At 47.9% G+C, this 26050-nt stretch overlaps 1 protein-coding gene across 1 annotated transcript; it reads left to right on the forward strand.

The window, feature by feature from the left end:
* Window positions 1-734: 734 nt before the first annotated feature.
* On the forward strand, window positions 735-14430 carry SUN5 (Sad1 and UNC84 domain containing 5; the record flags this gene model as incomplete). The annotated part of the gene is made up of 13 exons (XM_080925574.1): window positions 735-808; window positions 2275-2330; window positions 2486-2560; window positions 3352-3418; window positions 4077-4138; window positions 4697-4746; window positions 5883-5917; window positions 6352-6460; window positions 10115-10193; window positions 10906-11021; window positions 12454-12621; window positions 13034-13120; window positions 14287-14430. The coding sequence occupies 13 exons, from the start codon at window positions 735-737 to the stop codon at window positions 14428-14430; spliced, it is 1122 nt and encodes a 373-aa protein (XP_080781700.1).
* Between the last annotated feature and the right edge of the window lie 11620 nt (window positions 14431-26050).

Here is a 26050-nt window from a genome sequence, read left to right on the forward strand (position 1 = left end):
GCATTGTAAAATCAATTCACATGCAAACCAAGAAAGCAAGGAGTGCAGGAAGCTTGAGGCAGCAGAGTCTTAGAAGCAAGGAGGGTGGCTTGATTGTGGGCACCTTTATTCTTGTCCAGGCTCTGCCCTGACATGGCCCTCCCTGGTTTACAGCTTCAACCTTCACATCCTCCAAATGGAAAATAAATCACAACAGCATCCTCTGAGGGGAAGTTGTGGTGTTTTGTATATGCTTGGCCCAGGGAATGGCATTATTAGGAGGTATGCACTTGTTACAGTAGGTGTGGTCTTGTTGGAGGAAGTGTGTCACTGTGGGATGGGCTTTGAGACCCTCCTCCTAGCCATACGGGAGCCAGTATTCTCCTGTCTGCCTTTGGATGAAGATGTAGAACTCTCGTTCCTCCAGCACCTTGCCTGCCTGGATGCTGCCATCCTTCCTGCCTTAATAATGGACTGAACCACTGAAACTGTAAGCCAGCCCTAATTGAATAGTTTCCTTATCAAAGTTTCATGGTCATGATGTTTCTCCATCGCAATGGAACCTAACTAAGAAAGAGGTTAAGGAGGCTGGCTATAGACTTGGGGTCCATCCAAGTGTTCTATGAGGTCACAGAGCTGACAGTTCCTGGCCCAGTGAATTCCATGTCGCCTTCCAGGGAATGCTCAATGGTGGTAGTGGCAGTGGTAGCCACTTTCTCCTCATTGACTACTTCCATAGATCTCCATTCTCATCAATGCCCCGGACAAGGAACACCGGGGACTTGTGTGCCCTACCTGAAGACACAGCCCACGGTAGCAGGTCTAGGAGGTGAGACCATCTCATGCCTTTCCCCAGTCCTTAGAGTTCCTTGGGTAATGCAGGCCCTGTCAACGGTCCTTACAGAAGTAGCTGCTGAGGACAGAGAGGCTCAAAGTAGCTTTCTCTAGGTCTCCAGGGCCATGGCAGAGCACAAAGCATACACCATTTTAGCATGTATTTACTGTGTACCTACTGTGTGCTGCAGCCTGTACAGTGAGCTGGGTGTGTGGTATTGCATCAGCACCACCTGCTCACTGCCCTCCTGTACCTCAGGCTAGTGCTAAAATCAAAGTAACAGGTTGCCAGTACCCTCATTCTCAAGATCCGCCCAGCTACAGGCATCGGGGATTCCCATTTGAAATGTTTTCCAAAAAAAAAAAAAAAAAAACAAAAAACAGACACAGGAGGAATTTCTTTAAAACTTGGGCATTTTAGCTCATCTTTTTGTGTGACTATCTCATGCCCAGTTCTTAGCTGGTATACAGTGATTGTGTGTTTTATCGGGTGCAACATGGTAACGTGGTACATGTGATACATCTGTGATGGTGAGGTCAGGGTAAGGAGCAGGTTACCCTGTTGGGAAGTTGCAAACTCCGCCATTCTGGTTATTCTGAGGTGCACTGATCACCCTGGCATGCTGCATAGGCTCAGGAACGCACGAATCTTACATTTGGGGAAGGTCAGTACTATGTTGGCCCAGCCGAGCACTGTGTGAGACAGTTCTGTCACTATAACAAAGCACCTGTGATAATCAGCTTACAAAGAGAAAAGGTTTGTTTTGACTCGTGGGCTGGGAGTTCTAGGCCATAATCAACAACATAGAACTGTTTGTTTGTTTGTTTTGAGTTTTTTGTGACAACATGACATGGCAAAAATATGGAGAGAAGAGCAATCACTTCATGAGCCAAGAAGCAGAGAGAGAAAGGAGAAAAGATGGGGAACCCATGGCCCCTTCCCAGGATATGTAACCCATGACCTGAGGACCTCCTACTAGGCCTCACCTCTTAAAGCCCTACCTCCAGAAGCTACCACACTGGAAACCAATTCTTTAACCCATCTGGAGATATTAGTGTCCAAAATACAACAGCTAGATGTGTGGTTTCTTAGTAAAAATACACATAGAGAATCAAATTTTAAATGTTTAGAGATTGTTATCTTACAAAATGAAGGTGTTTCAATCTCCCTAACCAAGAGGAGCCAAGAGAGCTCTCTGGTGCTCCCCAAATCCCAGGCTCCCACTGTGCTGTGCTCCTCCTCCTAGGCTCTATGTGACCTCAGGTGTAGTGTCATGGAGACCTATGTCTAGGAAGAAGAACAGGCATGGTCTCCTGTGGGCCTCGTTTCAGCAAAGAAAAAAATGCTTGATGTCAGCCAGACCTCCTCTGTCCCTGGTTCACAGCTTTTCAGTCTGGAACATGGTGGCACCACAGATCTTGGGCAATGTAAAATATGATTGTGAACCTTGTCATCCTCAGGAGCGTCCAAAGAAGCTGTGTCAGCAGAATGGCAGAGGCAGCCCCAGCAAACATGAGTGAGCAAGAACAGAGTCCTGGGCCTTCACTGGTACCTGGTGTGAGAAGCTGGGAGTAGGGCAATAAAGATCCATACACCAAGCCTGGGGCCCCAGGTCTCTGCAAGCCCATGCCCTGAGGCTGGCAGGGACCCTGTGATCTATGTTCTCTGCAGATGACCCTCTCCTGTTGCCTCTCCGCATCAACACCCTAGGCCTCAGCCTAGCCCACATTTTACTGGGATACATGTGTATGTATATATGGGATGACTAGCTTGATTACCAGGGGACAGGGGACAGGTAGCAGCCTCAAACCAGGCTCTTCTAGAACTCAGGCTGCCCTGGATGGCCATGTATTCAAAGAGCTATGGGCTGCCCCATCCAATCCAAGTAGGGTCTCCCTGGAGGGGGAAAAAAGAAAGCTTGCTGATGTAAGATGAACAGCCCTCAGGACCTTCTCTACTTTGACTCCATTAATCCACCCACCTACCCATCCACCCATCCATCCATCTTCTGTCTATCCACTCAACCACTGAACCATTCATGGCTTTCTCCATATTTTCATTCATTACTATAGACAACCCTCTGTCCATCTATCATTCCTCTAGCTCTCCATTTTTCTATGTGCCAATCTTCCAAGCTAAGCACCTACCCTCTTCTTCATTCTCCTTTCCCACATACACACATCTACGCTGAACCCCCACTTCCTAACTTAGACCACCCTGCATTCCAGAGATGAGCCCTACAAGGACATGGCCTTTTCCAGGTTCTAGTGTCCAGGGGTGACATTAACACATATCATCTTTTGTGCTACCTAAATTGCCAGCCTCTATTAACTGTCATCTTCAAGAGAGGCTTACTATAGGCCGTGAACTTCTGACTGTTTACATAAGCTGAACCAGGGGCTATCCTGTGCTCAACCACCAAATCAACAGAGTCTCCCAGCTCCAAGGATTCCCCTAGGCCCAGGACAGACAGGGAATGCTCACCATGGGACCCGAATGAGAGTAAAACTCCTGCTGCTCTCCTATCTCCTCTTCAGCCTGGCTCACCTACCTAGCCTGCTTCCTGAGGACTCAGGCCCAGCAAGTTCTACTTAACACCTGCAGGTAAACATGGGAGAGGGGAGGGTGCAGTAGGGACTGTGACAGTGATGTCATTAGCTACTTTCTCCCTCCTAGTCAGGCCAGACGAGCCATCCTCAATCTGGCTTTTGCCATATTCTCCACCCCAGACTGTGTGCTCCCCTTTTCCCGTTTCCCCAGCATGAACCTTGGCCTGCCATTCTCTTCCTAAATGCCCCCATTCTGCTTCCTTCTGTGGACCCACAGGGCTTGCAAGTCTGGGGTTCTCAGTCTCCGAACACCCCACCCAGGTTTTCATGTGATAGCTCTACCAGTGTCCTTCCTGTCCAGAATGACTTCACCCCACACCTACTTCTCTCCCGGAGCTTGCTAAATCCCTCTTCTGAGATGTCCACCTCATTCGTCTAGTTAAACTTTACACTGTAAACATCTCCTCCATGGCTCCATTGGGAGCCTGGCCTCCCTCCACAACCACCAAGTACTACCAGCCAGGCTAAGATTGAAGGGACAGGTAGGTGAGTTTGAAGGTTCTAGAAAGAAGGGGCATTAGAGCAGAAGGGCAAGTTCAACAAGAAGGGGAAGAAGAAGAGACAGAGGACATAAAGCTGGAACGATGGAGCAAGGACATGGGAACCTGCCAGACACCGCAGCTGACCCTGACCATGGTCATTCTGCTTCTCAGGTACAAGATGTTCTGCCAGAAAGTCATTGAAAAGATGGGCCTTCTGGTCCTCTGTGTCTTTGGTGAGTCTCCAGGAACCTGCCCAGATGGAGGCGTCCCCAGGCTTGGGCCCATCATGGGAGGGTCTTAGGAATGTCGCACAGAAATGACTCTGCCCATGATCCCAGTTACCCCTGTCTTGCGAGGGCTGACCTGTGGCTTAAGAGAAGTGAACAGTTGGTTTCAGGGGTCAAGAAATGCTCTGAAAACTTTTTAAGATTAAGAACAACAAATACATTTCGAGGGCTTTTAAATAATAAACTCAACCCAGCCTAGAGCTCCTAATAATGCAGATAAGACTCACCCTGCCTTCTCTTGGCCTACTAGGCAGCAAGGTTGAAATACAAGTGGAAGGAGATGTGTGTTGTTTAGCCTGTGTGACACACACCTCACAGAGGACATCATTTGAACATGATGCAGATGTTACACTATTGCTATCTTGCAGATGAGGACACTGAGCAATGGAGAGATTAAGTAACCTCTCCCAAAATTACACAAACCTAACCTAGATGCCTCAATTCCTGAACCCAAGCATTCAACCTTTGAGTTAAGTGGGTCATTCTTATTCTCGTGACCCCCAGGTTTCTGGATGTTTTCCATGCACTTACCATCAAAAATGGAAGTCTGGCAGGTGAGTATAAGCCCTCCAGGACCCATGGCTGACTGACCTACCTAAACCAATCAATATCCCCTCTGCAGGTTCTATTACTCTCACCAAATCTGGATGGTGGCTCATTCTTGAGTCATCCCAGAACCAAATTGCTCATTTGCCATTCTGCCCACCAGGAATCCCTCTCTCCTGCACATGTGACTCTCAAGAACCGCACACAGTCATCTATCCATCATCAGATGGCGTCCCTATCAGTCATTCAGCCCAGCAGTGGCCCAATCCCTATGTCTCTACTATGTTCTCTCTCCCTCCCTCCCTTCCTCCCTCTCCCTCCCTCTTTCCTGCCCTGTCTCCCTCTCCCTCTACCTCCCTCCCTCTACCCCCTGCCATTCTTTGAGGTATAACTGAAAGATCACAGCCTCCAGATACTCAAGAGTGAAGGACGTCACAGGAGGTCACATTTTTTTCTCTCCCCTGTTGTCTGTAACCATGAGAATCTCCCCAACTGTACTGGCAACCCCTAAAGAGAACAGACAGAGCCAGTTCATGCAGGCAGCAGCCATTTCAGTGCTAAGCACAGGGAACTGCCATTACCAGTGTTAGGTGGCTGGTTACCAGATAGGAGTATGCATATGGGGAAGAATGGATAGGGGGGTGGATGGATGAATGGATGGATGGATGGGTGGGTGGGTGGGTGGGTGAGTGGGTGGGTGGATGGATGGATGGGTGGGTGGATGGATGGATGGATGGATGGATGGATGGATGGATGATAGATGGATGGATGGGTGGATGGATGGATGGATGGATGGATGATAGATGGATGGGTGGGTGGATGGATGGATGGATGGATGGATGGGTGGGTAGATGGATGAGTGTGTGGATGGGTGGATGAATGGGGGATGGATGGGTGGGTGGGTGGGTGGGTGGATGGATGTATGGGTGGATGGATGGATGGATGGATGGGGAATGGATGGATGGGTGGATAGATGGATGGATGGGTGAATAAGGAGGGGAAAGGCTTCGGATTGGGTAGATAGTGAGTGAAGGTGATGAACGGATGGATTTACTGCTATGACAGAGCATAGAGATGAGGTTCTCATCAGGCTCAGATTAGACCAACTGACAAAGAACCCCTCCTTTCTTCAATAATCCATCAGGATGACAGCATAAGTGGTCCACTGCAGAGCCTGAGGTAAGAGAAAACTACTTAGTCCTATGGTCCTCTAAAAAGCTCAGCTATAGTTGGAATCTGGGGTGTATCCTTAGCTAAAAATGTGGGCACAACATTCAGACCAGCCTGGACTTAAATCCTAACTCCTGTGAATTTATGACTGAACTTAAGCAAGTCACCTCTTTTTTCTGGACCTTTGACCTCCTCATTGCGAAACAAGGAATAGCTTTCATGTTGTTCTCGGTATATAGAAAAAAATTTTTAATGTGAATGTCTTAAATATTTCCTGGTTCAGAATCATTGATGAGTAAATGGTTGCTGGGAAGAAATGTTAACTAACAAGAGTAGAGGACCCAGGAGAGCAGGTTTTAAAGATCATTCTTTGAAAGCTTACCAACAAAAAGGTAGCAACATCATAAAACAGTCAGTTTTTGTTTTACCTCCTTGTTGATAAGGATGTACCAGGAGAAGGTACGACATCACACTGGGGAAATCCAGGACTTACGAGGTAGCATGAACCAGCTCATTGCCAAACTCCAGGAGATGGAAGCCATGTCTGATGAGGTGAGTGGCTGTCATTAGGGTCTTTACTATCCAATGTCTTTGTTGATGCCCTGTTTTTTATATCCCAAGTTATCTCCTTCCTTGGTTTCATCCCTCATTTTGATGGAGTGTACCTTCCCCACACCAATAACTTCCTGCAGAGTAAAAGAAGATATAAATACACACACACATACATACATACACATGTGTGTATGTATGTGTGTGTGTGACATGTGTGTGTGAGCTTGTGTGTTTTTAAATATCCTTATTCTATCCTTTTACCTAATTGATAGTTTTGCTGGGTATAGAACTTTAGAGAGGAAAGTTTCTCCTGAGAATTCTAAAGGAATTCCTTCCTTATATTCTACTTTTACTGTTTCAATTGAAAATGACACCATTCTTACCTTTCACCATTTGGGTCTAATCTGGTGTTTGGTTTTTGGTCTTATTTTTACTCTAGAAACTTCTATAATATTTTTTGTGTTTAGTATAACATGCCTAGGAGTTTTACTTTTATTGAATATATACATTGGCATTTTTCAATAACTTCTTAAAAATCTTAGCTTTTATCTCTTAAAATATTTCTTCTTACCCATAAATTTTTTTCTCTCTTGTATTCTGATTGTATCTATGCTAGACCATTAGAGTTGCTTCCAAATAACTTTCCACATGATTCATTTGTTTTTTCCATTCTTCTTCTCTACAACCTGAGTTTTGACAGTTTTTTCTTAACTTTCTTGAGGCTCATTTGTAATATTATATTCTGTAAATTAAATTAATTATTTATCTTATATATTGAATACAAATTCTAAATATATATAACATATAATATATTTATAATTCATATTCAATATTTCATTTTCATTTCATAGATTTAATTCTACCATAAATTCATTATCTATGTTTTCTACCTTTTCTTTTATTTAAGATATTAATCATAGTTACTTTTAAAATCTTTGTCAGCTAATCTCAATATATGAATTATCAACAGTATTCTGTTTTTCTTTTTTTTTTTTACTTGGTATCTTGCTACTTAATGTCTAGCAACTTTAAGTGTTTTCTCAGCATGACGTAAAAGAACTCTATTTACCTCACATAATTGCAATTATCAATCAGGAAATTCCCTTTGCATTGTAGGAGAGATGAAGTTAAAGTACCAGTTCTTTCTTAGTAGTTATTAAGCTGGTTTAGATAGACCTAGATTGAATTTTTTTAGACTTATTTAGAAGTTTTTATCTTATTTGGATTTGTGTCCATTTATCTTCAAAACTTGCCAGCCAAATATTTTAATGGAAAACCCTAACCATGCATTTGAGGGCTCTTAAGACTTGCACTCTATCTTCTAGTCCCATATGAATATAAAATCCCTGACCCAAGTGACACCTTCTTTACCAGAGCATCTCTGTCTTCTGAGACTCTCTGCTACTACATAATCTTCAACCTTATAGCTTCCTACATCAGCCTGGGAATTCTGATCCCACCACACTTCACCTGGCCCCCAAGACCCTCCTTTAAAATGAGTGTGGAAACCTCTGATTCTGTAACTTTCACTCTGTGTATTTACAAATCAGCACCATATGTCTGGAGCCAGAGTCTGCTACTAGCTCCAGAAGAAGCCAGGCCTCTTCAGACCATGGCTATTGTGGCCTCTGAATGCTTAAGTGGCTGAACATATAAAAACCAATCCTGGATAAATACTTTTTTACACAATTCTTTGTGATCAGGGTATCCCAGAAGCTCTTTCTTCTCAAGGATAAATCTTTAAAAATAAATCCATTCTTTTATACCCTTGTACCTACTGTGGTGAGGCCTATCTTAGATATCATTAAGACACCATTCCTATTTTCCTGATGGAAGGTGCCAGATTTCTTTTTGGTGGTGATAATCTACTTAAGATCCAAGGCTAGCCTTCACCACAACTTTAAGTGTGCTCCTTTTCTGTGCAAATCAAGTATCTCAGCTCTGTTTTCAATTTTTCTGTGAGCTGAGCTGAAAAGCGGTCAGCATTAGCTATGCCATTGCTTAAACACTCCACTCTCTTAGAACTTGCCCCAAATAGATAAATTAGCCTATCACAGTCAAACTCAGCCATCCATAAAATGGAAGTTTCATAAAGTAGAGCATGGAAAAAACATAGACACATATTTTTACCAGAATGCAACAAGAATGTCCTTGGTCTGAATCCTGGTAGAGGCCTTGTCGTCAATGTTACTAAGCTCCAATTCTGCTATAAGCCTTTATAGCATTCTAGGGTTTCTCTAGCCCATACTGTCAAACTCTTCCAAATTCCTCCCACAAACCAATTTCAAAGGCTTAAGAACCATATGGTCAGGTTTAGCCACAACAACAACCACATTCTGCTGGCACCTATTTTCTGTGTGTATTTTATTGTCATTGTAGACTGAGTACATAGTGTGACAACTTAAAAAGAGGAGTATTATTTTTGGCTCAGGGTTTCAGGGGACTCCACTTGCTTGGCCCAGTGTGCGTAGACAAAACACCACAGCAGCTGGAGCACATGACAGCTGCTGTTTACTTTACCTCATGGCTGACAGGAAGCAGGGCAAAGTAGCAACAGGAAAAGCCAGTGCAAAATATAGTGCCTACGGACACACCTCAGTGACTTCCTTATTCCAGTTAGAACCAACTCCTAAAGTTTCTAGAACGTCCAAAGATAGTGTCACCTGCTTATGGACCATGTTTTCATCCCATGAGCCTGTGGAGGGCTCGTCACATTCAAACCGTCGTCACCATTACTCAGAGCACCCCCAATGGCCTGTCACCCAACCTGACTTCTTCACAACACGGTGACTTTGTGAGAGAGAACCCAGAGATACAAGCAACATTGTAAGCCCTCAGGACTCAACACAAAGCATCTTTTCTGTCCTAGTCCAGACTGATGGGCAGGGGGGTCCTTGAACACACACACCTGCAGGAAGATATTAGCATCAGATTGGGGGAAAAAATGGAGCTTGGAACAAGAGACCTTATTGCAGCTGTTAGGAAAACAGAACTGGCCTCCACTGCGGCTGTCTAAAAAGAACAGTTGGCCTTGGCTGAGCACCAACTGTGCAGTTCTCTTTGCAGTCTTCCTGAAGCAGGCCAGAACTGTGCTCGGGGGCCCAGAACCTATAAGCTGCTGACTCTGCGTCTCATAGCTGGTGGGATCCAGAGCTTTATTCTTAAGTGCATCACTACTATTCTTGAGAGTAGAGTGACAATTTCCCAATCACTCTGGAAGGCCACAGAGGATGACAGGGGACATGGTGGGCTGAGAACAGTTTTGCACATAGTAGGGCCTCACACAGTTCTCTAATCCCTTAACAGAATTCCACGGCCATGGCTGAAGACAGGATTTTTGCCCCATCTTACAGACTTAGGAAATGTAAACTCAAAGGCACCACATTGCCAAGGACTCACAGTTCTCCTTCCAGAGCCCCTACCCTTAGCCTTGCTAAGTTTCCTGAACCTCTACAGGATATCGGGTGACATGAACTTGAAAGCTCACAACAGCCCCAAAGGGTAGGGGTGACTTTGTGTCTTGGGGTTTTCTCACAGTACAGAGACTGTGTCATCCTATTTGGGGCTACCCACAGCCTCTGAAGGTGGCAGAGGTGTCCAAAGACCACCTGCCATTTGCCAATGATACACGGCCTGTGTTTTCTGCCTTCTCAGCAAAAAATGGCCCAGAAAATAATGAAGATGATTCAAGGCGATTACATTGAAAAGCCAGACTTTGCCCTGAAGTCCATAGGTAAGTGACCTGTCTGCTGCATTGGCCGGCCATAGACCTCCCTCAGAAATCCTTCCTCAGGCACACACGCTGCTGCTGCTGTGAAGGGCAGCTTCGAAACTGACCATTGCTCCCACCTGGCCTCCTGATGCACTTTCCTTCCTCTGATAGGGTCTGGAGGCAGGGAGGGGGAGACAGGAATCCAGGGCTGTCAGAAATTGGCTTCAGGAGGAATAGAGGAGGTGGTGAGGGAAGGAGACCCTTTTCCTGAGGAGGTGTTTGGGTTGAGACCTAATGAGGAAGGAAGGATGCTCCAGACAGGAGGATGTATGCGTTGCCAATGGGATGACGCTAAAGGCATCTTGTGATGCTTGAGAGTGGGAAGGGGCCCCAACCAGGCAACACCAGCTGACCCAGGCACCTCAGACCTCAATGAAATGTGAAGTCAGAGGCAAGAGTGCCTCTGCAGAAACACCATTTTCCAAGCCATCCCCCCCAGCCCTGTAACCTGCACATACACGCAGCTGTGCCCAGGATATCATCTGGGAAAAGCTGATGCCCAAGCTTCCCAACACACAGCCTGGGCAAGCTGCTCTTATACTACCTACTACAATATCCAACCCATTGAGAGTGGCAACTGAGCTCCAAAGATAGCAGAGATTCAGCCCTAGCTGAGTGTGCCCTCAGAGCAAGTCCTCTTCCATCAGAGGCTGAGACATCCCCCTTCATACAGGGGCCAGCATTGACTTCAAGCGCACATCGGCCACATACAATCACGACAAGGCTCGCTCCTACTGGAACTGGATCCGACTATGGAACTACGCGCAGCCCCCGGATGTGATCCTTGAGGCAGGGGCAGGGCAAGGGACAGTAGGATATGGCCAGTAGAGGGCTAGTAACAGGAGCTGACTGCAGAGGTGGGGCAGGATTGAAGATATCAGCAAGAAAGGATGGGCCAAGGTCAAGGTGGGGAGCTGTGGACGGGATGAAAGCCCGGGGAGAGACAGACAAAAATGGAGACCAGAAGCCATGGGGAGGTCTCTGGCAGGAGGAGGCCATAGTAACTCCCACCCAACTGTGACACTTTGGGGTCTGGAAACCGCTCAGGCAACCTTGGGGTGTGTCTTAATACTTCCTTTGCAAAGAAGGACACCATGCCGAGATCACTTGGGCATGCAATACTTGGCCGAGCCAGCCTTCAAACATTCACCCCTCTGCAAACCTGCCTCAGAGGTGAGGAAACTGAGGCCCAGGGAGGCTAATGAGCCTGTGTATGCCCCAAAGCAGCTACAAACCATTAAGATCTCATCCTAGCCATTAACTTGGGGCGGTGCCACAGCCACAGACCATCTGTCTATGAGCCCTTCCCTCAAGGAACACCTGAGTCCATTTGGGACAGTGGCCTCCCAAGAGTGGAGAAGCCTCCTAATGGGGTAGACCAGGACAAGCAAGGTCCACTGGGAAATGAGTTAGCCCTGAGGGCCTGAGACAAGAAGAGAATCACAGAATATAGAGATCACTGGCCAGGGAGATAGGTGGTACAACCCAGGCAATAGAGGGATCAAATCTAGCTGCGAAACACTGGCTGCAGTCAGGTCTGGGGGAAAGCCTCTGTCTGGCTTCTGTACCTGCAAGTGTGGCCAGCTGGCTCTAGTTTCTCATGCACCCAGCCCTACCTGACTTCCCCTGGGTTAGCATGGTTTCCCCCAGCTAACTGCTTTGTCCCAGCCCCTGCAGGAGGTACCATCTCCCCCACAACTGCTAGCCTAGCATCATAGCTCCAGATCAGGATGGTCCATGCTGTGTCTTCAGGAAGCCCAGCTTCCCTGGGTGCTATGAGGCCATCCTCTTTCCTTCCTGGGCTCTGTTCCTCATTTTATGGGTCAGATCATGGCCGTTAATAGCAAGCAGTTGCAGGGCCAAATTACCAAGTTACACTTACAGCTCTATACAATCCTAAGCCACTCATTCCCCTGCTCTGTGCCTCAGTTTCCTCCTCTGTAAATGGAAGGTACATCCAAGTCTAGGACTCAGGGTGACGGTGAGAGCAGGTAAAGTGTGTTGGGAGTGAGGGATGAACGAATGAAGGAAGAAATGATGGGTGAGCAGGTACTGAGGAAGACAACACTGGAGGCCCCACTCGGGACCTGGCCTGCCCAAACCGCTGGAACTAAGCTCTGTGAGAGAGAATGGGTACCTCTGGGTAGTCAAGGAAAGATGGGAAGCAGGGAGGGGGGATCCCATCCATATAGCACAGCCTCCTCAAACCTGCTTCTTCTAGCCCAATGTGACACCTGGGAACTGCTGGGCCTTTGCCGGTGACCGTGGCCAGGTGACCATCCGTTTGGCCCAGAAAGTCTACCTGTCCAACATTACACTGCAGCACATTCCCAAGACCATATCGTTGTCGGGAAGTCTGGACACTGCACCAAAGGACTTTGTCGTCTACGTGAGCACGCAGTGGCAGGGAGCCAGGCTGGGATGAAGGGACCACCTTGGAAGGTGGTAGTCCAAACCTTGAGAGTACCCATCCATATAGCTGAGGGGATGTGGCTAGAGGTTGGGAATGGCCAGATTGTGGCTCATCTCAGCCTTACAAGATAACATAGACAACTATCTATCTAGTTCAACTAAGCTTCACTGTTATGCGTCAGCCCATAATCAGTAGCATGGGGTCCAGAGAAAGACAGAGAGGCCTGATCCTTACTAGTGATGTTAGATATAGACCCCAGCTTCCAACTCCCCGGACCTTGTTTCTTCCTGTCCCAGACACTAGGCTGGATAGAGGAGCTCCTCCCCATCCCAGGGGTTTGGAAGTCTTAGCCTGCTGCCTTTCACAACCCCATTGTTTGGTTCCACAGGGCCTGGAGAGCCCTCCCAGGGAAGAAGTGTTCCTGGGAGCATTCCAGTTTCAGCCAGAAAACACCATCCAGATGTTTCAGCTCCAGGTACCTGGGGAAGCCATGGAAGAGCATCTGCTGAGTGTAACCCATGTACAGCTCCCCCAGCCCCCCACAGCCCCAAGAGGTGCATAGTTCATCTACTTGAAAACTAGAGAGACAAGGAGCATCCCCCAGTGCCCAGAGTGGTACCCAGGGAAAGTCCTCTGACCCCAGCTAGCCCTCCCTGACTTCCGGTCCCTTCAGGAGTCCTCTTGCTTCATCTTCCTTGCTAGCAAATGTGAACACAAAGTGCCCATCTGGTGGGGCTCCTCGGCTGGGCTCCAAACCTAAAGCCTTTATCCTAGAGGCCCCAAGTCGCACCTGACCGGGCTACAAGAAAGGAAACTGAGGCCTAGAGAGGAGAAAGTTGGGAACAGACAGAAGCAGGACTAGATGAGCTGTCAACATGACTGTCCAAGTTTGGAATCTGGCTAATGCTGGCCTGAATCTCAGCCTTGCCACAGATCTGGGCTCCAGGCCTCAGGGTCCCTTCTGTAATGACCTAGGGGTAGAGAGTGCACTGGACTTGGGATTGGCTTTTATAGCAGAATTGAGGAGTGAACCTTAGATCTCACACTTGTTAGGCAAGTGCTCTGCCACTGAGCTATAGCCCAGCCCTCTTTTATTTTTGAGACATAATTTCACTATGTAGCTCAGGTTAGCCCTATCAGTACTTGGGACTATAGGCCTGAGCCACCAGTCTGGCCCTGGCTTTTTGTACCATTTCCACCCACTCTGGGCAGAGGGAATAGAGGGGCCAAGTTTCCAGAGAAGTCATGATTGCCAGGGACTGAGGATCCATCCAACCCGAAGAGCTTCTTTTGTGTCAACAGTAATCCTGGTGAACATCTATTAGCATACCCATCTTATAGAGGGGAAACTGAGGCCCAAAAGAGACACAGTGGCTTGCTGAGGGGTCCATAGGCAAGGAACTGCCAAGGTTCCAAGGCTGAGGCATCTTCCCTATAACACTGTGTCTGTGCTTTCTAGGCTCAGCACCTCCCAGCCCAGCCCACAAAGGCTGCTGTTGTGTGGCCTTGGGACAGACAGTTCCCCTCTCTAGAACTACATTCTCACACCTGTGAAATGGGAAAGTTCCCCTCCCCCGAGGCCCCTCTGCTGAGCAGAGAAGAGGCCTTCGGGGGAGCTGCCACTCTCTGGCTCTGTTCCAGAACCAGCCACCCAGGGGCTTTGCTGCAGTCAAGGTGAAGATCTCCAGCAACTGGGGGAACCCTCGCTTCACCTGCCTGTACCGTGTGCGTGTACATGGCTCTGTAACCCCTCCCAGAGACTCCCACCTAGAACCCCTGCCCTAGAGTAAAGTGTATTATTTGGTCCAAGCCAAGTCTGAATGTGCACGTACATGACTCTGCCCCTTCCCGGACACTCGGACCTAGAACCCCTGTCCTAGAGTGTAAAGTGTCTTCTTTGGTCCTAGTCAAGTCTGAGTGTCTTTGAACCATAATGAAGTAGAGTGGGCTTGGGATCACCACCACGGGTCACTGATTGCCTGCCTGGGCATCTTCATAACAGCAGCCCCAACTGTCCCCTTCTACACAGGAGGACAGTGACAGCTCAGAGTAATCAGGTGACTTATGGGAATTCACAGTCAGCAAATGGTAGTCCCAGGAACAAACCCAAGCAATCTAGCTTCTTCCAGACATCTCTCTGGATTCAAATAGACCTCTGTCCCCACCTATAGGTTGCCTTCAGCAAGACCCCACCCTCCTAGGGCCTCAGTTTCCAGATCTGTACAATAGGAACAGGATGACAGCTATTTCAGCATATGAAGGGGCAAATGAGTTTCCAGAGAAGTTTCCAACCCTGTCTACCCTGTGAATGTTTCGAGATCTTACAAACTATTTGCGGTGCGGTGCTGGGTAAGATGCATACCCACTCTGGACTTCATTGTTCCCAAGTCCAGATATACCTACCTGGTCCTCAAACCCCCTCTTTTGCCCGTGTATTCACAGCACGGCTGTTTAGTCTGCTCCTGTGCTAGTATTTACTTGGGAGCATATAGAAGCACTAGGAACAGTGCCCACTGTTGCTGTCTACTGTGACTCGGGCCGTTCAAGTCCCAGACCGTACAGCACAAGTGGATTCTGGGTAGTCACTGAGATGACCATCAACTTCTGGACACAACCAGGCAATAAAGACAAGCTGTCCACTCAGACGGAAAGAAAAGGAAAATAGGAACAGTGGCAACTGGAGCCTGAAGACAAGGGCAGGGAGGTAAAGGCTAGCCACAGGCATTGGCACGGTAGAGAAGGTGGAATTGGGCTTGTCTCCAGGAAGGCACCCTGCCCTGCTGGAGATTCTGCTCTGGACAACTTGATTTCTCCACCACCAGCTGTGGGGCCCTTGGGGTCTCCACGGCAGAAGAAACTTCTGGAAACAACTCTAATATTCCCCCTGCCTTGCCCAACAGTCAGCCCAGCAGCCAAAATCTGTGAAACATCTTTCTGGCTCTTTTGTGTCTCCCTGAAATAACATCCCATGGCTCCCAGGATGGCCTTGAACTTGCTACACAGCCAAAGATGACCTTAAACTTCTCATGCCCCTGACTCTGTTTCTTGAGTGCTGAGATTACAGGCACTCCAGGTTTGTGTGGTGCTGGAGGCAGAACCCTGAAATTGGTGTGTGCCGGGCAAGCCTTCTACCAATGGACATCCTCAGCTATGCGTACTATCCGTGTACAGCAAATGCCCAACCCTGAGTATCACCTGAGAATGCGCCCCACCTGGGCTCTAGTGAGGAACTCTGTCCTTCTGCACCTTCTCGGTACAGCACAGCGTGTTGAATTTGCAACATCTGCATTATCTTGGCAGGTTGAGTCCTGGCTGCCTTCAATGTTCGGGACTGTTGTAAGCAAGTCTTTACCCTCAGTGACACTTTCCAAGGAGTAATTCCTACTGCTTGTCACCCCCACTTGTCCCACCTTGGTTTCCACTCTCCTGGGGTTTAATCCCTGAGATGCTCTAAGTGGACACTCACATGATCCACAAACAAGCATGATCCACTGTGTGTTCATAACCCACTGATGCAGCACTTGCCAAGGTCAGCCAGGGAGCTGTGGTGCAGGTACCAGTCACCTGGACCTGAGGTGTTTGTGGACCGCTCCACAACTCCTCACAGTTACAGAGAGTAGGGGAGTTGACACTACGGGGCTGTGCATGGGGAAGACAGTGGCTTTGCATGGGGGACAGCATTGGTCCCTCCCCAGATTGGAGAACACAAGGCACAGGGGTGGGTCTTATTTTAGGGGAAGCTTCAATCGGAGAAACAAAAGTGGCCCCTAAGGCTCCCTGCCAGCTTCCTCCCTGGTCCCCACTGCTCAAGTCCACAAGCCTGAATCAAACATGTGGGCAATGAGCCAGGGTAGCAGTCATGTGTCCCAAGCCACTGAGACAGACCCGGAGGTATAGGATGCCAAGTCACCCCAAGGCCCCCAGAGTGGCGCCTCTGATAAACCCAGATCAAGTCTCATGGATTTAGCTAATCCCCTTAATATCTGGAGCCAAGCCAGCGTGATTGGGGCAAACAGAGACACACAGACTCCTGGACAAACAGGAGGTCCCTGGCTCCACCCTCTCCCCATCCTCCCTCACCGTGTCACCTTGAAGGTCACCCTCTGACCTTCAGTCTCCCCGTCTGAACCAGGAGATGCTAGCATTCTTCACTTCCTGGTCCTGAGAACTGAGGCCCTAGGTGTGGTGTGAAAGGTCCCTGGCAGCTGAGGTGGTGAGTGAGCTGCTTAGCAGGGCTTGGGAGGTAGAGGCTGGAGGATTGAGAGCTTCAAGGTCATCCTCAGATGCCCAGTCAGCTTAAGGTCAGCCTGGGCTACATGAGAGAGAACCTGTCCAAACAAAGGCAGTGAATGGGCTGCCCTGAGCACAGTGGGGAAAAAACCTGTTCCTCCAAATGAAGTCTGCGTTTGAGCCTGCGCTTGCCAGTGACAGCAGGAGGTCTCCTTGCCACCACTTCTCCAGTCTCTGTCTCCTCCATGCCAGCTTTGGACAGAGACCCTGAGACTGCTGGTTACCTGTTCGTCATTCTAAGATCGACAGTGCATGGTACCCACCCACTCCTTCCTCAACATTAGGCCCCAGGGCATGCAGAAAACTCAAAACTCCAAGTTCCTCCAGGGACTGTAGCAACATGGAACAGCTTCCATAGACTCCGCTGTGCTGATATGATGATCCCTGGGTGGCCTGGGGCTGGAGTTCCAGGATCTCTGGTTCTAAGAAGGAATGACTATAGCCAAGAGAGAAAGATGAGCCTTCTGACCCTGAGGCCTTTCTTAGGAACCCCTAGCCCAAGTGGCCTAGGATAGCTGGCCTAGACAGGAAGGCTGGAGTGTGTGCCTCCTAAGAAAGGACACTATGACAGTGCCACTGTGGAGGGCCAGGGTCCCTATCCCAGAAATGTGTGTGCACAGGGGACATGCTGCTTGAGAGGATGGGGTCTATGGATTCTCTTTCCTGGTTCTGAGATAACCACCTCTCCTTTTGGGGGGAGGGGTTCTGAGCCAAAGACTGGATAAGAGAACCACCCATTTTTTATTTTAATTATCTAAATTACCAGGAGGGCTATCTAGTTTTCTAGATGAAGCTCAGAGAGGTCAAAACACCAGCCCAGTGTTAGCCAAGCTGTATGGAGAGCCAGGAGGGCATCTAGTGGGCTTAGCGGCGGAGATGAGACCGGTTCAGAGACCTGCCTGCTCTAGGCTCTGCATGTGTAGCCTTAGATAGGTCCCCTTTCCTCTGTACGGCTCTGCTCTTCCCTGTAGAATAAAGGAGAGTCAGGCCACCCTCAGAACAATAACATCCCCACTAGATACCCAGGAACCAGTTACCTCTCTGGAAAGCCATTGGCCATCAAGGCCCCATAGACCCCCTAACATTACAGAGTACCAAAACTGAATGTAGGGTCCTGTTGCTGAAGACACCACATGTTTGAGTTGTTACAACTCAGAGAAATCAAACTGGTGCTCACTGAAGCTTCATCCCTGCTGGCTAGCTTTCATAGTAATGGAAGTGGCTATACACACTGCCAGAGCTGAAAAGCAGTCACCCCCATCTCACCCACGTGTGAACCTGTGATAATGGCTGGCCTGACAAGACACGCCCACTGCTGTAATCGTGGCACCAATGTCAGGAGAGTAACCAATCACTTCCTGGTTGGATTTGAGGTCCACTCTACAGGTCGGAACCCGTATGGGGTCAAGAATCCGTGGCTGGACAAGACACAGCCCAGGGGAGAACCTACTAATGTTATTCTGCGAAATGGGCCTAGCATTGCTAGTATTACTGCTTCTCCACATCTCTCGGCTCTCATTAGAGAAACTTCCTTTTGCAGCTGATGGTGGTTAACACTCAGACACACAATTAATCAGCACTTGGGAAATAAAAAACCACAGAGTGCTTAGGCCTCAGTGGGATGTCTGTGACATCAACCCTCCTACAATGAGATGGTTGGCTTGTTAGTTTGTTGGTTTCTCTTGTTTTCTTTGCAGGGGAGGTTGGAAATCAATTAAAACAATTTTTTTAATATGAAGAACTGTCAGCTAAGACTGACACAGCAGCATGCATGCCCCCAACCCCATCAACTCAGAAACTGAGGCAGAACTCAGGTTCAGTGCTTAGCTAGGTTACATAGGGAGAGCCTGTCTTACAAAATGTAAACATGACAAAACAGAGACTAGTTTATTACAATAAGTTTCAAGGCCAGACTTCTCACGTACAGCAGCAATGGAAGCCTTGAGCCTTTTTCTGTGATTCCACGGAGGACTAAGCATCCCACACCTCGCTTCCAGTGGGTCACCCCAGAGGGCCTGTTTGACTTCTCAGCTTCCCTACTTCTGAATCTAGAGTGTGCTACAGATGCCCTCAGAGTTTGTTTTCTAATTCATGAAGTTGGCCTGTGACTCAGGGTGTGACTCAGGGTGAAAAGCTCTGAGGACAAGTTCCTGATGAAAATAGCCACAAGGTGGCGCTAGAGGCCAGCAACTCTGAGGCTGACAAACTCCAGGTTGACCACAAAATTACCACCACGAGTAATAAGAGAACTTCAGGGATTCTCTGTTCTCACACCCCCCTGCACTGTCCTACTGGGTCCTGTGCCCAACACCTCAACTCCTAGTCAGCTGGCTTTGTTTCCCCACACTGGGGAGTCAGGAAAAGAAGCCCAGACGATTTGCCTGAACCAGGAGGTATAACGCCATCAGAAGACACCAGAGAGCTTCTAGCAGGCAACCCTGAGCCTGTGTGCCCCAGGTCAGCTGTCCTCATGAGCCAGCTCTGGTACCTGCCTCATCTCTGGTCTGACTTACTGAATTTTTTTCCAGAAAGGCTATGGCTCCCTCATCTGGCCATGTGGAGGAACTGTAACGCCCTTGTCTGGCTGAACACAAAGCTGAGTTTAGCCTAATGCAACTGTGTCCTGGAGTCATGTGCTTAACTGTTAGAATCCATAACTGTTGGGCATTTGCCTCTCCACAGCCCCACCCCCACAAAGACAGAGACTGGAAGTTTTGCTTTTCATATCAATTGTTTCAAGGTTCAGGGAGGGGCTCAGTGGTTAAGAACACTGCTCCTCCAGCAGACCAGATTCCCAGCACCCACACTACTAACAACTGTGTCTCGGCTCCAGAGGACCCAGCGCCTTCTTCTGGCCTCTTAGGGCACTGCAGAACCATGGTGTGGAGACACGCATAGAAGCAAAACATCCATACACATAAAACTTTGAAGACATTGTTTTCCAGTTGAGGTTTCTCTGTGGTGTGATCCAGGATGTCTGTTGACCAGGCTAGCCTCAGAGATCTGCCTCTGCTTCCCGGGTGCTTTAACTAAAGACAAGCACTAAAGACTGGCAAAGATTTTTTTTAAAATAGGCTCTGCAGTCAGCCTTCTTCCTGAGTTCAAATCCTAGCCTTACCTTTAACCACCTTTGTGACCTTTGGACAAAACCTCGGCCTCTCTGTGCCATGGTCTCGTCACCTGGTAGATTGGGGTAACATCAGACCCAGTGTCTAAGAACTGTTGTGCAGTAAGTACTCAGTGGCTGCCGTTACTGATATCACAGCTAAGACCGTTGCTTACTCCTGTGTGGGAGCAGGGTGGGAAGGGGCTCAGTGTTCCCTGGGCCCTGTGACTCGGAGCCACACCATGACCTGGCCCAGGAGAAGCCTAGCCTGAAAAAGTGATCCCAGACTCCCCAATCCAGCCTAGGTGTGAGTGAGAACAAAGACAGAGGCTAGGATCTCTACAGAGGAGCCAGGAGGAGCCAAGATCCAGAGGCTCTGGTCAGAGCCACTCACCCCCAAGTTTAGCCATGCCTACCTTTCAGTATCTCTGCCAGGGACAGATGGGCACTGGAGCTCAAGAAATAGTGGTCACGAGCCTCTGTGATCCCCAGAAGAGATCTGATCTGAACCCCTCAGGAGGACTTGTTCTCCTCCTGTGATGGTTGGTTCTAAAAGTCAGCTTGCCACAATTTAGAATTACCTGATTAGGGAGTCTGGATTGAGAATTTTCTACACCCTGTAGGGAATTGTTTTTATCATACCCTAAATCTGATATGGGTGGCACCTTCTCTTAGCAGCCCAGATTTAAGGGGGTGGGGTCTTACTCATTATTCTATTGCTGTGTAGAGCATAACCAAAGCAACTCATATATGAGAAAACATTTAATTAGGGACCTGATTACAGCTTTAGAGGGTTAGTTCATGATCATCATTGTGCTGTGGAGCAGGCAGGCTCGTGCTAGATCAGCTGAGAGTTTTACATCCTGATCTACAGGCAGCGGGCAGAAACAGACAGACATACTGGCCTGGCCAGAACTTTTGGAACCTTGAAGCCCATCCCTGGTGATACACTTTATCCCCCAAAAAGGCCACACCTCCTCATCCTTCCCAAGCAGTTCCACTAACTAGGGACCAAGTGTTCAAACATGAGAGAATGGCCTCTGGGCCATCCTCATTCAAACCATCACAAAAAGGAAAGGGAACGCTACTCACTTGATTTACTTGGTTTTTTCTCTTGCCAAGAATTAATTTACTCCATTGATCCACTGTTGACTCCTCTATTGGAAGCAGTTTTTCTGGTCAGCTTCCAATGTGGGCTTCAAGAACACTCCAGACTTTTAGTGACAAAATAGGACCTGCTGAGGCACTTACCCTCATTGACTGAGCAACCATTGGGATCTTGGTCTTTCAGGTTTGAGACTGCTGTTGTTGACTATTGCGTAAGCTGATTTAATAACTATGTGAGTGCATGTATGAGTGCGTTTGTGTGCATGTGTGTGCACATCTGCATGTGCCTGTGAGTGTGTGCACTGGTTGGTTGGTTCTGTTCCTCTAGAATACTCTAATACATGAGATTATAGAACCAGAAGTGGGGTGTCATTCACCTCCTCTTGGTCCATACAGTCAACCTCTCCTTTGTGGTTATTGGTCTGATGGTAATGATGGGTGGGGCCTGAGGGAAGCAAGCATTCACTTGTCTGGTGTCTACTTCAGGGAAAGTCATTGCCTGCTCTACAGACACATAGGATTAATTCCCTCAGGCAAGTGCAGAAAGCTGCAATACTGCAGGAGGTAGGACCTGGGGAGGGGTGGAAATGCATCCTCTCTTAAGAATGGGGAACATTATTTCATTCAGCAGGGTGAGTGTATCAAATCACCTCCAACCTCCTCAGAGTCCTCCCACACATCTCCAGTCGCAGGTCATAGGATCCCATTCTTCTTTGGTTTAACTACAAACATCCTTTGATGCTGGTAATTAATTTGCATTGTAAGTCAGCCAATGTATGCATGTCTAATGAGGGTTTGGGTTTGATTCTCTGAAACTTGAGATCCATAACTGCTACAAAGACGGTTCTCTCCCAGGGCACACTTAGAAACACTTAGATTACTTAGGACCATTCAGAGTTGGTTAGTTTAATCACCGAACTCACTTCTTTTTAATTACTTTGTCCAGAGATGGGGACCTGGTGGCAAGTTGACTACACTGGACCATTGCCATCATGGGAGCATTTTGTGCTCCTTGGAATAGATTCCTATTCTGGTTATAGATTTGCTTTTCCTACACATAATGCTTCCACCATGAGGCACAATAAACATTCCACTGAAGTGCAGGCTTAGGCTTCCTCCTAGACACGTTGGGCTCATAGTGCCATCGAGTCAATGGTGTTAGGCGGTGCCATTGATCCATTGATTAACAGAGGGGAGCTGGACTACTTCTCCACAATGGAAGGATCTAAGAAATACAACTAAGGCCACTGAAAAACTAGAACAACACAATTCAGGAAGGATGATATATGACCTAGACCCTTTGAGGAATGAAGGAAGGTTTGAGTAAACTCTTTCACTAAAAGGCCAAGACCTACTGAGGTGCTTACTGAGAGTGGGAGAAATGTGGGAGGGAGACATAAATGCCAGCTAAAGTCAAGTGACCAGTTATAGAAATGAGGATGGTAATGGACATGTGTTTGTCCTGTTTGTAGAGAATATGCTTAGGCATATATTAAGTAGATAGTTGTGTTTTTCTTCTGTTTATTATGTGATGTTGATCAAGAGACATCAGTAGTCATTCATAAAATTATGTCATGTTCAGTTTGTGGGACACTAAAAGACTAATTACCTCTCAAGGGATTTCGAAGCCAAGTTCTCTGGCACCTAAAACATTATATTCTAAGCTCCACTTGCTGGTCATCGAAGCAGCAATGTTTGGTCTTTTCCCTGTTGAAATTCCTTTTGCTTTGGTGTGTTTGTTCATTTGCTGTGACTTTTTTTTTCTCTTTTGGAATAAGGAATGTCATTTACTTGGTAATATAATATGTTGAAAGAATGTAATTTGTATATCCATAGGAGTTTATAGTCAAGAGATTTGAGAACTTCTGGGGAGCTCTTAAGGTGAGACTCTATTTGGAGCTGGAGAGATGCCTCAGCAGTAGCAGGTCATGTCCCAGCACCCACACAAGGGTTTGTGACCATCTCTAACTCCAGTCCTGGGGTGTCTGACTTCCATGGGTACCGCACACACATGGCACACAGAAGAAATGCATTCAGGCAAAACACCTATCACTATATAATAATAATCTGTTTAAGTTAGACTATAGTTTACATTTATAAAATAAACGCGAGAGTGTGGGGTTGAGACGTGGAAGGCTGTGGTTTTTAAGGTGATTTGGTTCTGTGTCAAGCTGACAAGGGATTGGCTGTGGTGGTTTGTTTTAAATGTCAGCTTGTCACATGTAGAAGGGGTGTGTTGTCTACACTAGGTTACCCTAATGTAGGGTCCTTCTGTGAGGAGCTGTCTGGATTGCCTTACTGATGTGGGAAGATCCACCCAGATGTGAGTGACAGTTGCCCAGATGGAGGAGAGGGAAGGGAAACCACCCGTTCCTCTCACAGAGCTAAGCTTTTCCATTTGTTGCTGCTTGCTCTTGCTCCTTCACTGATAGTAGAACCAGCCTTTTCCAGGCTTCTAGCGTGGGTTGAGAGCCAGTGACGCTCCAGGAACCCTCCGGGCCCTTCGGGATAGATTAGGAGCAGGAAACAGTGGGCTTCTCGGGCTCTGGTGTAAGTCAGCCATTGCTAAGCAACTGCCTGCTGAGGCACTGCCCATCCTCAAGGACCAAACAGCAAATCTACCAGAGTCTCAGCCCTGAGTGTGAGGGAGCTGTTGCCAGGCTATTTCAACACTATTGAGTAAAACCATATATACAACTTGTGTATATGTTCCATTGGATATGGTCCACTAATGCAGTGGTTCTCAACCTGTGGGTCTGACCCCTTTAGGGGGGTCAACCGACCTGTCCAAAGGAGTCACATATCACATATTCTACATATCTAATATTTAAATTATGGTTCATAACAGTATCGAAGCTACAATTATGAAGTAGTAACAAAAATAATTTTATGGTTGGGGGGGTCACCATGTCATGAAGAACTATATTAAAGGGTTGTAGCACTAGAGAGGCTAAGAACAGGTTAAAGAGAACTCTGATACACCTCCAATTGAGAGAGATTTTTCTAGATTAGTAGTTACTTAGGAATATGGCTACACACATGGAAGGAAGGGCTGCAAAGGTCAAGTCTGCTCAAAATCGAATAACTCTGAAGCTGCTGTTGAGGCACAAGCCATGCGTGCCCTGGGCCTTGTTTTAAGGATCTATTAGTGTGCCTATATACATGAGAACATATGTGTGCCTACATACATGAGAACACACACACATACATACAACACAAACACATATTGAGAAATGTACATAAAGGGACCCTGTGTGAGGAGCTCCGGGACATAGGCCCTCCAGCCCTGTGGGTTGTGGAGACCCAGCCCAAACCCCAAGGCCTAAGAGGTTCGAGTTTCTTTGAAGCTTCCTTCCTGTGCTACTGTTGAGCCTCAAGCCCAATGACTTGTCTTCCTAAGCAATGGTCTACAATGTAAATGGCCGCTAGCCCGAACTTGAAATGTGACCTGGTCTGCCTCAGAGTACTGCCAACTCCAAGCACCGAGGCTGCTCAGAAGCCCCAGGACCACTTGGTATGCTAGCCATGAGTGGAGTTTCGAACTTCTGTCTCAGCAACCCACTCCCACAACACCTGGCCCAGAATCTAGTACATTCCACACATAAGTGATATACAGGAGGGGTTGGGAGATGGCTTGGTGGGTAAAACACTTGCCGTGCAAGCACGGGGTCCAGAGCTCAGATTCCCAGGACCCATAGAGCAGTGAACTTTGGGATCCGCGAGCAACCTTGTGTTTATATAAAGGAAGAAAAACACCTGGTATCCACCTTGGGCCTGCATGTGCTCGTGCACACATGAACAAGCACACACATACGTGAGCCTACATACATGAGAACACACACACACACACATATACAACACAAACACATATAAAACATTGAGAAATGTACATAAAGGGACCCGTGTGAGGAGCTTGGAGACGTGGGTCCTCCAGCCCTGTGGGTTGTGGAGACCCAGCCCAAACCCCGAGGCCTAAGAGGTTTGAGTTTCTTTGACGCTTGCTTCCTGTGCTACTGCTGAGCCTTGAGCCCAATGCCTCTGGCTGGCTCCAAAGGGTCTAGCTCTGCTAGACCTGATGCTTGGTGCTTCTGGGAGGTGGCCTGATGCCACGTCCCTGGCAAGTGTGGGCTCTGGTGACTCTGCTCTGCCCAGAGCCACGTTCCCAAAGGGGCCCCTGTTCAAGTTAGTGGGACCTCATGCTTCACAGCCTTTGAATGGAATCTTCGGTGTCTAGGGTTCCATATGTGGCCCAGAGTTAGCCTCCAGAAAGGGATGGACTAGGCAGAGCTTGGGACAGGTGCTTCTGGCCAAGAGGATGCTTCAGAGCCAGAGTTGGAGCCATCTTCTTACAGACTCAGATAGCCTTGATATGAGGCACAAAGCAGCTTCCAAACACTGGAGCTGGGGCTGGTGGCCAGGAAGACAGACAAAAACAAGCAGACACTCAGAGCAGAATGAGTTCTGTGAGGCTGAACGATCGGGCATCCCTACCGTGTGATCTACCTGGCATATCACGCAGAGCCCTAGCAGGGTGGGCCTGCTGCATGGTAGTCAAAGCACCCAGGAATCCTGAGGCACAGGCCCCTCCCTCTCTATCTGCTTAAGGACTTTCTGGGCATTGTGATCTGACCCATAGCATATCAGGGACCTAAGAGACATAGCCCAGTCATGTCACCTGTAGGACTCTGACAATAAGGGAATATTTATTTTCTTTTCATCTCCAGAATTGTGCAGAGCCACAAGACAGCTGGAGTTATCCAGAGAGAAGCAGTATGGGAGGAAAGGTCTTTATCCTACCGGCCTGGCAGGGAGGGAGCCAGGGGCATGCAAGACCCTATAGGTCCCCTGCTACAGAACAGAAAGAAAAATGGACACCTCAGTACCTGAGGTAGAAGCTCCACT

Source organism: Micromys minutus (genome assembly GCF_963924665.1).
Source record: "Micromys minutus genome assembly, chromosome: 11".
Taxonomy (NCBI): domain Eukaryota; kingdom Metazoa; phylum Chordata; class Mammalia; order Rodentia; family Muridae; genus Micromys; species Micromys minutus.